Source organism: Synchiropus splendidus, chromosome 2, assembly GCF_027744825.2.
Source record: "Synchiropus splendidus isolate RoL2022-P1 chromosome 2, RoL_Sspl_1.0, whole genome shotgun sequence".
Taxonomy (NCBI): domain Eukaryota; kingdom Metazoa; phylum Chordata; class Actinopteri; order Syngnathiformes; family Callionymidae; genus Synchiropus; species Synchiropus splendidus.
Window position 1 is genome coordinate 14,980,226 of NC_071335.1, and position 13,862 is coordinate 14,994,087.

The 13,862-nt window shown below is 42.0% G+C and overlaps 1 protein-coding gene, 9 non-coding genes and 2 pseudogenes across 10 annotated transcripts; 3 read left to right on the top strand and 9 right to left on the bottom strand.

Moving 5' to 3' along the window:
• Window positions 1–20: 20 nt before the first annotated feature.
• Window positions 21–236, bottom strand: LOC128755133 (small nucleolar RNA U3). Its single transcript, XR_008414075.1, has one exon. It is a non-coding gene; the product is annotated as a small nucleolar RNA U3 (small nucleolar RNA).
• Window positions 237–1,028: 792 nt separating this feature from the next.
• Window positions 1,029–1,244, bottom strand: LOC128755097 (small nucleolar RNA U3). The gene has a single exon (XR_008414038.1). It is a non-coding gene; the product is annotated as a small nucleolar RNA U3 (small nucleolar RNA).
• A 587-nt stretch (window positions 1,245–1,831) lies between these two features.
• Window positions 1,832–2,047, bottom strand: LOC128755112 (small nucleolar RNA U3). The gene has a single exon (XR_008414052.1). It is a non-coding gene; the product is annotated as a small nucleolar RNA U3 (small nucleolar RNA).
• A 395-nt stretch (window positions 2,048–2,442) lies between these two features.
• LOC128755077 (small nucleolar RNA U3) lies at window positions 2,443–2,645 on the bottom strand (annotated as a pseudogene).
• Window positions 2,646–4,100: 1,455 nt separating this feature from the next.
• On the bottom strand, window positions 4,101–4,316 carry LOC128755117 (small nucleolar RNA U3). Its single transcript, XR_008414058.1, has one exon. It is a non-coding gene; the product is annotated as a small nucleolar RNA U3 (small nucleolar RNA).
• A 520-nt stretch (window positions 4,317–4,836) lies between these two features.
• LOC128753344 (zinc finger BED domain-containing protein 4-like) lies at window positions 4,837–8,106 on the bottom strand. Its single transcript, XM_053854951.1, has 4 exons — window positions 7,996–8,106; window positions 7,665–7,789; window positions 7,311–7,594; window positions 4,837–4,881 (listed from the first exon to the last, which is right to left on the bottom strand). The coding sequence occupies exons 1-4, from the start codon at window positions 8,043–8,045 to the stop codon at window positions 4,837–4,839; spliced, it is 504 nt and encodes a 167-aa protein (XP_053710926.1). The 5' UTR covers window positions 8,046–8,106.
• Window positions 5,171–5,386, top strand: LOC128755123 (small nucleolar RNA U3). Its single transcript, XR_008414065.1, has one exon. It is a non-coding gene; the product is annotated as a small nucleolar RNA U3 (small nucleolar RNA).
• On the top strand, window positions 5,972–6,187 carry LOC128755115 (small nucleolar RNA U3). Its single transcript, XR_008414055.1, has one exon. It is a non-coding gene; the product is annotated as a small nucleolar RNA U3 (small nucleolar RNA).
• On the top strand, window positions 6,708–6,923 carry LOC128755120 (small nucleolar RNA U3). The gene has a single exon (XR_008414061.1). It is a non-coding gene; the product is annotated as a small nucleolar RNA U3 (small nucleolar RNA).
• Window positions 8,107–10,242: 2,136 nt separating the features above from the next.
• On the bottom strand, window positions 10,243–10,458 carry LOC128755102 (small nucleolar RNA U3). Its single transcript, XR_008414042.1, has one exon. It is a non-coding gene; the product is annotated as a small nucleolar RNA U3 (small nucleolar RNA).
• A 596-nt stretch (window positions 10,459–11,054) lies between these two features.
• LOC128755104 (small nucleolar RNA U3) lies at window positions 11,055–11,270 on the bottom strand. Its single transcript, XR_008414044.1, has one exon. It is a non-coding gene; the product is annotated as a small nucleolar RNA U3 (small nucleolar RNA).
• A 455-nt stretch (window positions 11,271–11,725) lies between these two features.
• On the bottom strand, window positions 11,726–11,928 carry LOC128755140 (small nucleolar RNA U3; annotated as a pseudogene).
• Window positions 11,929–13,862: the final 1,934 nt, after the last annotated feature.

The following is a 13,862-nucleotide window of genomic DNA, read 5'->3' on the forward strand; positions in this document are numbered from 1 at the left end:
ATTTTCATCAAGTCTCAAGAACCACTCAGACCATGTTCCTTCCCTCAGTACTCTACATAAAAGTACAGAACAATCATCAATGACAGAGAACATATGAAGTGAATCATGACTCTCTGTCCACTTCACAAGCAGGAAGGAACATCACAACTCTTCATCATGGTTAGCGAGACCAAACACTTTAAAAACACATTTCTCCAGTCAAGAACTATAGAAATGATCCCTGAAAGTATAGTCTTAACTTCAGGCAGGCAGAGCTCCAGACCTCATCCTCCTACCAAACTATTACACTGATGGTGGATTTGGTTCGATCACAAGGGCATTGAATCAGCCATCTGTCTCAATCAATCATCAGCAGGTGAGAAGTGGAATGAAGCTCAGCAGAAGCAATGCAGAATACACCTGTTTATGTTACTGTTGAAAGTAATGGAGGGATTAAAAGAGGCAAAGTGGAGATCACAGGCAGGTTGGAATGAGTGGAGACAACTGTCTTCGGTGATCTGAGAGAGAAGCGCAGCAGAGTGAAAAGAAAGCTCGACAGTGCAGCAATGAGAGCTGACATCATGTTTGGTTTGGAGTCGTGGTGTGTCCGCTGTGTCGACCCTTCGGTGCATGTACTGAGTAACCTGGCAGCGAGTATATGAACAGTGCACCGAGAAATGCTCCAATGACGTAGCTGAAGACGGTAAAAAACAGTTGAAAAAAATCTATTTTTGAATAAAAATAATTGGCATTAAATTTTGCTGTGTGTGTGTGTACATCTTATCCATGTCTTCTCAAACACCATTATGGCATTTACCCCCCTCTATGTCTTACATGGTTGATGACAAACCAACTGAAAGCTTTGGGCAGATGAATTACATGCTCCCTTCAGGGAGAGTCCACTCATGAGTCGTACCAATCCCTCTAAATGCCTCAGTGCATCCAGAAGCTTTATCGCACCATCATTACTTTGGAGACACGAGCTCTGACAAAAGAGACAAGCTGTGCTTGAAGTAGTTCATCACATTTCAATTTAACACAACTGAAGAACCACTCTGAACATGTTCCTTCCCTCAGTACTTCACATGAAAGTACTGAACAGTCATCAATGACAGAGAACATATGAAGTGAGTCATGATTCTCTGTCCACTTCACACTCAGGAAGGAACATCACAACTCTTCATCGTGGTTAGCGAGACCAAACACTTTAGAAACACATTTCTCCAGTCAAGAACTATAGAAATGATCCCTGAAAGTATAGTCTTAACTTCAGGCAGGCAGAGCTCCAGACCTCATCCTCCTACCTAACTGTTACACTGATGGTTAATGAAAACATACGTTTCAGTAGGTTCGATCACATGGGCATTGAACAAGCCATTTGTACATCAATCATCTTGGCTGTTCATGATGAACAAAACTTTGAAACAGATAACAATTTAACTTGATTTGATTGGGAGAGAGAGAGTAAAGATGAGTTGGAGGTACAAGCAGGTGACAAGTGGAATGAAGCTCAGTAGAAGCAAAACTGAATACACCTGTTTATGTCACTGTTGAAAGTAATGGAGGGATTAAAAGAGGCAAAGAGGAGATCACAGGCAGGTTGGAATGATTGGAGAGAATTGTCATGTGTGACCTGTGAGAGAAGAGTTGCAGAGTGAAAAGAAAGGTCTATAGCACAGTAAGAAACCCTGCATTATGTTTGGTTTGGAGACTGGTGCTCTGTAGCGAAAACAATCGTTTGCAGAAAACCCCTGCACAATGTTACCATTTAATTAATAAAGCTCTAAAGGGTTTCCCTAATTTTGTCCAACTCCTGTATATTTTTACTGTTACCATTTAACATCAATGAATAACCACTCAGACCATGTTCCTTCCATCAGTACTCTACATAAAAGTACAGAACAGTCATCAATGACAGAGAACATATGAAGTGAGTCATGACTCTCTGTCCACTTCACACTCAGGAAGGAACATCACAACTCTTCATCGTGGTTAGCGAGACCAAACACTTTAGAAACACATTTCTCCAGTCAAGAACTATAGAAATGATCCCTGAAAGTATAGTCTTAACTTCAGGCAGGCAGAGCTCCAGACCTCATCCTCCTACCAATCTATTACACTGATGGTGGATTTGGTTTGATCACATGGACATTGAACCAGCCATCTGTCTATCAATCATCCTGGCTGTTCATGATGGAGGACAAAACTTTGAAATAGATCAATTAACTTGACCAAGATGGAATAGAGATTTGGGGAGAGAGTAAAGATGAGTTGGAGGTACAAGCAGGTGACAAGTGGAATGAAGCTCAGTAGAAGCAAAACTGAATACACCTGTTTATGTCACTGTTGAAAGTAATGGAGGGATTAAATGTGGCAAAGATGAGATCACAGGCAGGTTGGAATGAGTGGAGTGAATTGTCATGGGTGATCTGTGAGAGAAGAGTTGCAGAGTGAAAAGAAAGCTCTATTGTAGTGATGGGTCCCGCAACAGCACCAAGAACAGTCATCAATGAAAGAGAACATATGAACTGAATCATGATTCTCTGTCCACTTCACACTCAGGAAGGAACATCACAACTCTTCATCATGGTTAGCGAGACCAAACACTTGAGAAACACATTTCTCCAGTCAAGAACTATAGAAATGATCCCTGAAAGTATAGTGTTAAGTGCGACATGGGAGAGGACATAACCTCATCTCTGAGTCGCTTGGCTTCACTCACAGTGAAGAAGAAGAAATACAAACCACCTGGTGGTGATTTAAAAGCTTTGAGCAAGATGAAATGGCTTCAGTAAAAGCCAAAAAATGAAAACTAGAAATGTAAGCATGCCTTGCAGCATACTTCACAAAATGCCTACTGTGTGTGGACTAGGGTGGCACCGAGTCTTTGGCTGATACCCACTGCCGAGATTTTTTAAACTCCCCACAGGCCGATCACAATTTTTGATGATTGCAAGCATTCGTGCTAGCGATTGCCATATTTTGCTGTCGAAAATAGCAGCCAATGTACAGATGAGCAAAAGGGTCCGTAAGATGGCTTGTCGTGTGATCAGGAAGTAAACGTCCCCTGTTTTAATCGCGTCGTCAGCTAACTAATTTTAGAACCCTTTTGAGAAGATGGTTAAAAAAAAAAGACGGAGAGTATCGTACTTCACAGCAGGAATGGCCAGAGGAATTTGCCTTTGTGGAGAGAGCAGGTTCTGCTCTGTGTCTTAATATGCCATGATAAAAGTGCTTCTATGAAATGGTCAGATATAAAATGGCACTTTGACACATGCCATACTACATTTGCATCCAAGTATCCTGCGAGGAAGAGCAGAAAGACATCATGTCAAGAGCTACTATCAAGAGTGAAAGCTAGTCAGCAGCAACTCCATGTTTCGACCCAACGAGTTGACGGGAATTTGGTTAGGTTTGCTGGCACTTCAGCAACATCCTGATGACTTTTTGGATAAAGACAAGATAATGAAACCATTATGGTGTCAAATCTACAGAGAAGAACATAAATGCTGCACCGCTTTTTTTCTCTTGCTTTGGATGAGTCAACAGATGTAAGCCTTTTTTTTTTTTTTTTTTTTGATGGAACAGAGATTGGGAAAGACAGTAAAGATGAGATGGTGGTCCAAGCAGGTGAGAAGTGGAATGCAGACGCAAGTCAGAATACACCTGTTTATGTTACTGTCCACAGTAATGGAGGGATAAAAAAAAAGAGGTGAAGATGAGAGCACAGACAGGTTGAAACGAGTGGAGACAACATGTGTCATGAGTGATCTGAGAGAGAAGCCTAGCAGAGTGAAAAAGAAAGCTCTGTTGTACAGGAATGAGACCTGGCATCATGTTTGGTTTGGAGACACAAGCTCTGATGCAGAGACAAGCAGTGCTAGAAATAATTAAATAAATATTATAGATATTCTCATTTGACAAGATTCAACAACAACTCTGATCGTGTTCCTTCTCTTGATACGCAGCAAAAAAGTAAGAAACAGTCATGAATAACAGAAAATGGAGTAGAAATAAGAGTAGTTGTGAAACTAAAACTGTACAATATAGTAAACAGAAAAGTTACGGTATTTGGTTTAGACAGACCAGCTGACTAGGCAAACAATTAACAAAACTGAGGAACCACTCAGACCATGCTCCTTCCCTCAGTACTCCACAAGGCAGTACAGAACAGTCATCAATGACAGAGAACATATGAAGTGAGTCATGATTCTCTGTCCACTTCACACTCAGGAAGGAACATCACAACTCTTCATCGTGGTTAGCGAGACCAAACACTTTAGAAACACATTTCTCCAGTCAAGAACTATAGAAATGATCCCTGAAAGTATAGTCTTAACTTCAGGCAGAGAGAGCTCCAGACCTCATCCTCCTACCAATCTATTGCACTGATGGTTAATGAAAACATACGTTTCAGTTACTTAGATCACATGGGCATTGAACAAGCAATCTGTCAGTCCATCAATCATCTCTCTTCATAAAGAAGTATGAAACATTGAAATGTACACTGACCAAGATGCAATAATGATCTGTACTGAAAGAAAAGAGAAAAACAAACAAACAAAAGCACAATGCACAACTGCAAAACAGACAACAAACAGAAACATTTACCCACTGTTCAGGAAAGACAAAAGCAGGAATAAGGAGAGATCTGTTAATGAGATCTGTTCTTCCATCTGCTCCTTTTCAATTTTTCTACAAAGGCTGGCGTTGGAAAAAGTAATGGAGGAATCTAATGAACTACAGAAGAGACTGACGGAGGTTGGAACAAGTGGAAACATCATGTCATGGGTGATCTGTGAGACAAGACCAACAGAGTGAAAGGAAAGCTCTATAGTACAGTAATGAGACCTGGCATCATGTCTGGCTTGGAGACAAGCTCTGACACAGAGACAAGCAGTGCTGGAAAAATGGAACAAAATAAACAGGTGTATTCAGTTTTGCTTCTACTGAGCTTCATTCCACTTGTCACCTGCTTGTACCTCCAACTCATCTTTACTCTCTCCCCAAATCTCTATTCCATCTTGGTCAAGTTAATTGATCTATTTCTAAGTTTTGTCCTCCATCATGAACAGCCAGGATGATTGATGGACAGATGGCTGGTTCAATGCCCATGTGATCAAACCAAATTCACCATCAGTGTAATAGTTTGGTAGGAGGATGAGGTCTGGAGCTCACCCTGCCTGAAGTTAAGACTATACTTTCAGGGATCATTTCTATAGTTCTTGACTGGAGAAATGTGTTTCTAAAGTGTTTGGTCTCGCTAACCACAATGAAGAGTTGTGATGTTCCTTCCTGAGTGTGAAGTGGACAGAGAGTCATGACTCACTTCATATGTTCTCTGTCATTGATGACTGTTCTGTACTTTTATGTAGAGTACTGATGGAAGGAACATGGTCTGAGTGGTTATTCATTGATGTTAAATGGTAACAGTAAAAATATATGGGAGTTGGACGAAATAAGGGAAACTCCTTAGAGCTTTATTAATTAAATGGTAACATTGTGCAGGGGTTTTCTGCAAAAGATTGTTTTTGCTACAGAGCACCAGTCTCCAAACCAAACATAATGCAGGGTTTCTTACTGTGCTATAGACCTTTCTTTTCACTCTGCAACTCTTCTCTCACAGGTCACACATGACAATTCTCTCCAATCATTCCAACCTGTCTGTGCTCTCCTCTTCACCCATTTTTATCCCTCCATTACTTTCAACAGTGACATAAACAGGTGTATTCAGTTTTGCTTTGACTGAGCTTCATTCCACTTCTCACCTGCTTGTACCTCCAACTCATCTTTACTCTCTCTCCCAATCAAATCAAGTTAAATTGTTATCTGTTTCAAAGTTTTGTTCATCATGAGCAGCCAAGATGATTGATGTACAAATGGCTTGTTCAATGCCCATGTGATCGAACCTACTGAAACGTATGTTTTCATTAACCATCAGTGTAATAGATTGGTAGGAGGATGAGGTCTGGAGCTCTCACTGCCTGAAGTTAAGACTATACTTTCAGGGATCATTTCTATAGTTCTTGACTGGAGAAATGTGTTTCTAAAGTGTTTGGTCTCGCTAACCACGATGAAGAGTTGTGATGTTCCTTCCTGAGTGTGAAGTGGACAGAGAATCATGACTCACTTCATATGTTCTCTGTCATTGATGACTGTTCTGTACTTCCATGTGGAGTACTGAGGGATGGAACATGGTCTGAGTGGTTCTTCAGTTGTGTTAAATGGTACTATTATGATATATCAACTTTTTTCTGGCACTGGTTCTCTTTGTGTCAGAGCACCAGTCTCCAAGCCAAACATAACGCATGGTCTCATTACTGTACTATTGAGATTTCTTTTCACTCTGCTACACTTCTCTCACAGATCACCCATGACAGTTGTCTCCACTCATTCCAACCTGCCTGTGCTCTCCTCTTTGCCTCTTTTAATCCCTCCATTACTTTCAACAGTGACATAAACAGATGTAGTTCTCTCTTGCTTCTAGTGAGCTGCATTCCACTTCTCACCTACTTGTACCTCCAACTCATCTTTGCTCTCTCTCCCAATCTCTATTCCATCTTGGTCAAGTTAATTGATCTATTTCAAAGTTTTGTCCTCCATTATGAACAGCCAAGATGATTGATGGGCAGATGGCTGGTTCAATGCCCATGTGATCAAACCAAATCCACCATCAGTGTAACAGTTAGGTAGGAGGATGAGGTCTGGAGCTCTGCCTGCCTGAAGTTAAGACTATACTTTCAGGGATCATTTCTATAGTTCTTGACTGGAGAAATGTGTTTCTAAAGTGTTTGGTCTCGCTAACCACGATGAAGAGCTGTGATGTTCCTTCCTGAGTGTGAAGTGGACAGAGACTCATGACTCACTTCATATGTTCTCTGTCATTGATGACTGTTCAGTACTTCCATGTAGAGTACTGAGGGAAGGAGCATGATCTGAGTGGTTCTTGAGTCTTGATGAAAATCAATATTATGATCTGATTTGTTTTGCTTTCTCTTTTAATATCTCCAAACCAAACCCCATGGTAGGTTTCAGTTCTGTACTATAGAGTAGTGATGGTGAGATGAAGCTTTTTGAAGCACTGAGGCATTCAGAAGAATTGGTTCGACTCATGAGTCGACTCTTCAAGAAGGTTCATATGCGCTCTGGCACCACCAAGTGGACATTAAATATAAGATTCTGCAAGCATGAGCTTGTGTTGCCCAAAACTTCCAGTAGGATTGTCATCAACAATATAAAACAGTGTTTGAGAAGACATGGATAAGATGTACACACACACAAGGCAAAATGGAATATTAATTATTTTTATTCAAAAATAGAATTTTTTCAACTGTTTTTGGACTTAGTCTATTTCTTTTCTTGGACAGAATTTCCCCCGCCTTTGAAAAAACCCTTTCACATGGGACAGATGAGGTGGGGGTACACAGGTATTTTTTTGCCAAAGTGTACAAGTGTGGGTATATCATTTGTTTGTCCCCCCAATAGCGGAGGGGATCATCATGTCTACGAATGTTAGGCTCTGCGAGGTACATTTTCACCTCCACAATGGAGTCTGCCGTGCAGCTGGAGCGTGTTTGACTGGCATTCTTGTCAAACCGCTGCCACAGTTTGCTGCCTAGAGAGACAAACAAGCATCATAAGTAAAATAGAACAAGTAAGCACAATATTAAAAATGTAATCTATACCTTTACTTGTAGAGTGAGGAGCCTCTGGTATGGTTGGGGATGATGGGGAGCTGGAGCAGGGGGAAGAGGAGGAGGCAGCAGAGGAGGTCGGTGTTGTGGCCCTTACAATTGCAGCACACTCTGCTCTGCTGGGAGAATGAAAGCCGATTTTTTAAAATCGGGGATCTAGCAGCGTCGGCAGTGAGTGCACACTCATGGTTTGTAAGATGTTCAGTTTTTCTTTTAATTGGCGCCTCAGAGTCTCTGCCATGTCTCTGGACTCCAGCATTTGAAGAATGCCAATCTCCTCTTCCTCTAGGGAATGGCATAACATGGAAAGAAGAGGAATCACCTTCGATCCTGACACTCTCTTCTCCTCAGACAGCTCCACAGTAGCGTCATTGAAGGGAGCCAGGACTTTCAGAGTCTCCCCGATGACATTGTGTTGCTCCATTGTGAGTGGCGCTATCTCGGTCCTCAGGCCAGCCAATGCTGCTCCAACGGGCTCCTTCATATCATGGAGCCGCTGGAGCATATGGAAGGTGCTGTTCCACCGCGTGTCGACCTCCTGCACAAGTTTCAGGGTTGTTTGGCCCATGTGAACTTGCATTTGGCTGAGCCGCTCCTGTAAGATTTGTCATGAATGTGTGATTATAGCAAAATACAATCAGTAACACTGTGGTGAAATGAAGGATCTCACCTTCGCAGTTGTGCTACTCTTAAAATATCCCACTAGCCTCCTTGCATCAATGCGGATTTTGGACAGCACAGGATTTTGCTCAATAGCCTTTTTAATAAAGAGGTTCAATGTATGCGCCACACAATTTGTGTTACGCAATTGAAGGTGCCGGCTGCAGGCCCCCATATTTGGTGCGCCATCGGTCACTAAACAAGTGACTCTGTCGGTGATGCCCCACTCCAACATGAGCCTGGACTTCACCTGGGCCAAATTTTCCGCTGTATGGGACTGCGGAAAATGAACGACTCCCAGCACAACCGTTTGCAACGTTGTCCTCGTGTCAATGAAATGCCCAGTCACAGCAAGATAGGCATCCGTGTTGATGGACGTCCACATGTCTGATGAATAGAATACAGTGAGCTTTGAACATGAGTAAAACATGTGGAACAGAGTGGCAGGAAACTGGTGGCATCTATCGCGCGCTGAATTAAAATTACTGCTAATTTTTGTTAGCTTATATTTGAACCAATGTAGGCAATGTACAATCCTAAATTGAATGACCACACAGGCAAATAGATGATGAATAGATTCTTTTTATAGCTCTTTGCCAGACATCTTCAGATATGTGTCGCCCAATGTCTCCCTCTTCTGTGTCACATGATCAAGTGTTGTGGGGTTATGAACATTTGGTAAGCGATATATTCTTATTATGGTTTGTTTAATGGGTGTGTTACACCCAAGGACCGAATCAAGGAGGGAGGTGGTGGACAGGACAGAAACATGCAGAGTCAGAGGCAGTAAAACTTCTCATCTGTAAATATCTCACACTCATTTAAAATTTTGTTCATATTTGTTCAAAGGACCAAACATTCCATCACAATACCGATCAAGTATTGATTTGATGCCCATGTTGGCCCACTGGTCAAAAGTGGATCCAGTTGTAAATGGAATAAACATGGCATTCCCGGCGATGGGACTTAAGCGTCGTTTGATATTGATTGTGATAAAGGCAGCATTTAAACTTTTAAGGAGGCCGTTGAATGTCATGGGGCAGATTTGGGTCGCATTGCGGACTCTGCCTCAGCAGCACTAAAGACTGAAAGACTGAAAATCAGAAACAGTCACGGTCAGATTTCAAATTGTCAGTGAATAGAACAGTGAATCATCATGTTGGTCATGTGACATCAAACTAGTTGACATGATATATCAGTAGGTGTTAAAGATACCTGTGCACAGTTCCTGTTCGCCACCTTCTCAATCGCAGTCCAATATACAGGTATGGTCCTCAGTGCTGCATTGCTGTCTTGGCCTGTGCAGTTGGCCAACACCTGGCCACGGACTGCTGACTGGAGTCCATGGTGGTCAGTGAAGCCCTGTGACATGTACGGGCCATGTGCTTATGTCATATCTTTTTCCTGGACAGAAAAGAAGAAATGTAAGTTAATGTGAGAAGCGTAAGGTAAATAAAGAAAAACTAAAAGTGTGTTGTGACGTGGGGGTCCCGTCCAGGCACCCCCCACACTGCACAGGTCCATACCCCCAACCTGTCAGAGACGCGTTCGTGAACACGTGTACATAACGCGGGATGCATCGGAGAGTCACTCCCGTCATTACACGGTCTGCCGAGTCCCAGAATGTCAGATAGGTAGCCAATAGCGAAGCCCATCAGAGGGCAGAGCACGTATGACGTAGATCTACTGTTCTACTCAGAGCACGTTCCTTGTCTCTTTACTCCAAAGGAAAGTAAAGAACAGCCATCAATGACAGAACATATGAACAGAATCATTATTCTCTGTCCACATCACACTCACCTGCCATGGTGTTTGGTTTGGAGTCAGTAACTGTGACACAAAGAAAGTGTCCAGTGTTAGAAACAGTTAAATCCTAATATCGACTTTCCACACATTACAAGACTGAGGAACCACTCAGACCATGTTCCTTCCCTCAGTACTCTACATAGAAGTACAGAACAGTCATCAATGACAGAGAACATATGAAGTGAGTCATGATTCTCTGTCCACTTCACACTCAGGAAGGAACATCACAACTCTTCATCGTGGTTAGCGAGACCAAACACTTTAGAAACACATTTCTCCAGTCAACAACTATAGAAATGATCCCTGAAAGTATAGTCTTAACTTCAGGCAGGGAGAGCTCCAGACCTCATCCTCCTACCTAACTGTTACACTGATGGTTAATGAAAACATACGTTTCAGTAGGTTCGATCACATGGGCATTGAACAAGCCATTTGTACATCAATCATCTTGGCTGTTCATGATGAACAAAACTTTGAAACAGATAACAATTTAACTTGACCAAGATGGACATAGATTGGGAGAGAGAGTAAAGATGAGTTGGAGGTACAAGCAGGTGAGAAGTGGAATGAAGCTCAGTCGAAGCAAAACTGAATACACCCGTTTATGTCACTGTTGAAAGTAATGGAGGGATAAAAACGGGTGAAGAGGAGAGCACAGACAGGTTGGAATGATTGGAGAGAATTGTCATGTGTGACCTGTGAGAGAAGAGTTGCAGAGTGAAAAGAAAGGTCTATAGCACAGTAAGAAACCCTGCATTATGTTTGGTTTGGAGACTGGTGCTCTGTAGCAAAAACAATCCTTTGCAGAAAACCCCCGCCCAATTTTACCATTTAGTTAATAAAGCTCTAAGGGGTTTCCCTTATTCTGCCCAACTTCTGTATATGTTTACTGTTACCATTTAACGTCAATGAACAACCACTCAGACCATGTTCCTTCCCTCAGTACTTCACAAGGAAGTACAGAACAGTCATCAATGACAGAGAATATATGAAGTGAGTCATGATTCTCTGTCCACTTCACACTCAGGAAGGAACATCACAACTCTTCATTGTGGTTAGCGAGACCAAACACTTTAGAAACACATTTCTCCAGTCAAGAACTATAGAAATGATCCCTGAAAGTATAGTCTTAACTTCAGGCAGGCAGAGCTCCAGACCTCATCCTCCTACCAAACTATTACACTGATGGTGGATTTGGTTTGATCACATGGGCATTGAACCAGCCATCTGTCCATCAATCATCAGCAGGTGAGAAGTGGAATGAAGCTCAGCAGAAGCAATGCAGGATACACCCGTTTATGTTACTGTTGAAAGTAATGGAGGGATTAAATGCAGCAAAGAGGAGAGCACAGACAGGTTGGAATGATTGGAGTGAATTGTCATGGGTGATCTGTGAGAGAAGCGTAGCAGAGTGAAAAGAAAGCTCAATAGTACAGTAATGAGACCATGCATTATGTTTGGCTTGGAGACTGGTGCTCTGACACAAAGAGAACCAGTGCTCTATAAGCTGGTAGTGAGACAAGCAATGATATGTTCTAGATAGGAGATGACACAAAAACAACATTGTTATTTAACAAAACTCAAAAACCACTCAGACCATGTTCCTTCCCTCAGTACTCCACAAGGCAGTACAGAACAGTCATCAACGACAGAGAACATATGAAGTGAGTCATGATTCTCTGTCCACTTCACACTCAGGAAGGAACATCACAACTCTTCATCGTGGTTAGCGACACCAAACACATTTCTCCAGTCAAGAACTATAGAAATGATCCCTGAAAGTAGGCAGGCAGAGCTCCAGACCTCATCCTCCTACCAAACTGTTACACTGATGGTGGATTTGGTTTGATCACATGGACATTGAACCAGCCATCTGTCTGTCAATCATCCTGGCTGTTCATGATGAAGGACAAAACTTTGAAATAGATCAATTAACTTGACCAAGATGGAATAGAGATTGGGAGAGAGAGTAAAGATGAGTTGGAGGTACAAGTAGGTGAGAAGTGGAATGCAGCTCACTAGAAGCAAGAGAGAACTACATCTGTTTATGTCACTGTTGAAAGTAATGGAGGGATTAAAAGAGGCAAAGTGGAGATCACAGGCAGGTTGGAATGAGTGGAGACAACTGTCTTGGGTGATGTGTGAGAGAAGCACAGCAGAGTGAAAAGAAAGCTCTATTGTAGTGATGGGTCCCACAACAGTGATGCACAGGTGCACGTGCAGAGCTCCCAGAGCAATCTCAGCATCGGTGACTGTGTCAACTCAGCAAAAATGTGCCGAACTGTGACAAGTTGATGATTTATAAGGAAGTGCATCTGTCAACAGGATGTAACTGCTGATACAATCTATCCTCACGGTTCCTTGTGAATGTCTTTGTGGATTATGGAGCAGCTCCAGGGGGAAATGCAAGTTGTCTTTTGATCTCCTGTCAGAGAATTATGTATTTATTCCAATCTTTACACTGAGATTTTCAGCTTGTCTTGTTCCATTCTATTTCTAATTCATTTCTAGGTACCTCTTAGTTCACATTCTCTTTTTCAAGAAACACAAAAGACATATATATAGAAAATCAAAAAACTATTGGAAACCATTTTTTTCTAATAGAAATTTGGAAAAACAGAAAATCCGCAAGCATCCTCATTCACGGTATTTCCACATTTTTCACAACATGATACATTTTTTAAAGATATGGAATAATACAATATGAATGCAAAGGCTATTGTATACAGTAGGTCATCTGTCTGTCCAGTAGGTTGCCTGCAGGGATTTTCAATCTCAGGTGTCAGTATTCAATGCCACAGTATCAGCACAATATGTCAAGTGTCAAAACGCTGTACGATGCCTCATTTATGTTTTCACATCATGTACACAGAAGGTCTCATCATTTTGATCACAAATTCATTGTCAATCCATCCAAGACGCTTTAAAAACTCACCATAATTCTGTAGTATTGAAACCTTTCACGTTGCAGGTTACAAACTTTACATCACTCTGACGGATGGTGAAATAATGCCAGACGGCAGACATGTTTGTTGTGATTGAGCGCAGCGGGAGGGGCGCTACTCAGCTGACGGGCTGCAGCTGGTGATTGGCAGAAAAAGGCATGTAGCGATCAGACTGATATCGGCTGATCATGATCGGAGGACCCCTGGTAAAAACTGAAACATAAAGACAACACCAGAGAAAGGATGATATGGCATGAAGAGAATACTGTGAGAGAGTGTAGGGGAAGTTCCCTGACGGCCCACACATGGTGGCTTACATGATGCGGGACACTGGACAGATTGATGGACTACTATCAAAACCATCTCTTCAGTATGTGTTCAGACACGGTCACCACTTGGGCTGCACCAGTCAATCGGCCAGGTCGTGAGTAATGAGGGAAGGAACTTGATCAGAGTGGCTGTTCAATGATGCTAAATGAGAATATTAAGATCAATTTAATTGAACTATTTCTAGCACTGCTTGTCTCTGCACCAGAGCTCGTGTCACCAAACCAAACATGATGTCACCTCTCATTACTGTACTATAGAGCTTTCTTTTCACTCTGCTACGCTTCTCTCTCAGATCACCCAAGACAGTTGTCTCCACTCATTCCAATGTGCCTGTGCTCTCCACTTTGCCTCTTTTAATCCCTCCATTACTTTCAACAATAACATAAACATGTGTATTCCGGTTTGCATAGACTGAGCTTCTTTCCATTCCATTTCATTTCAATTGTAT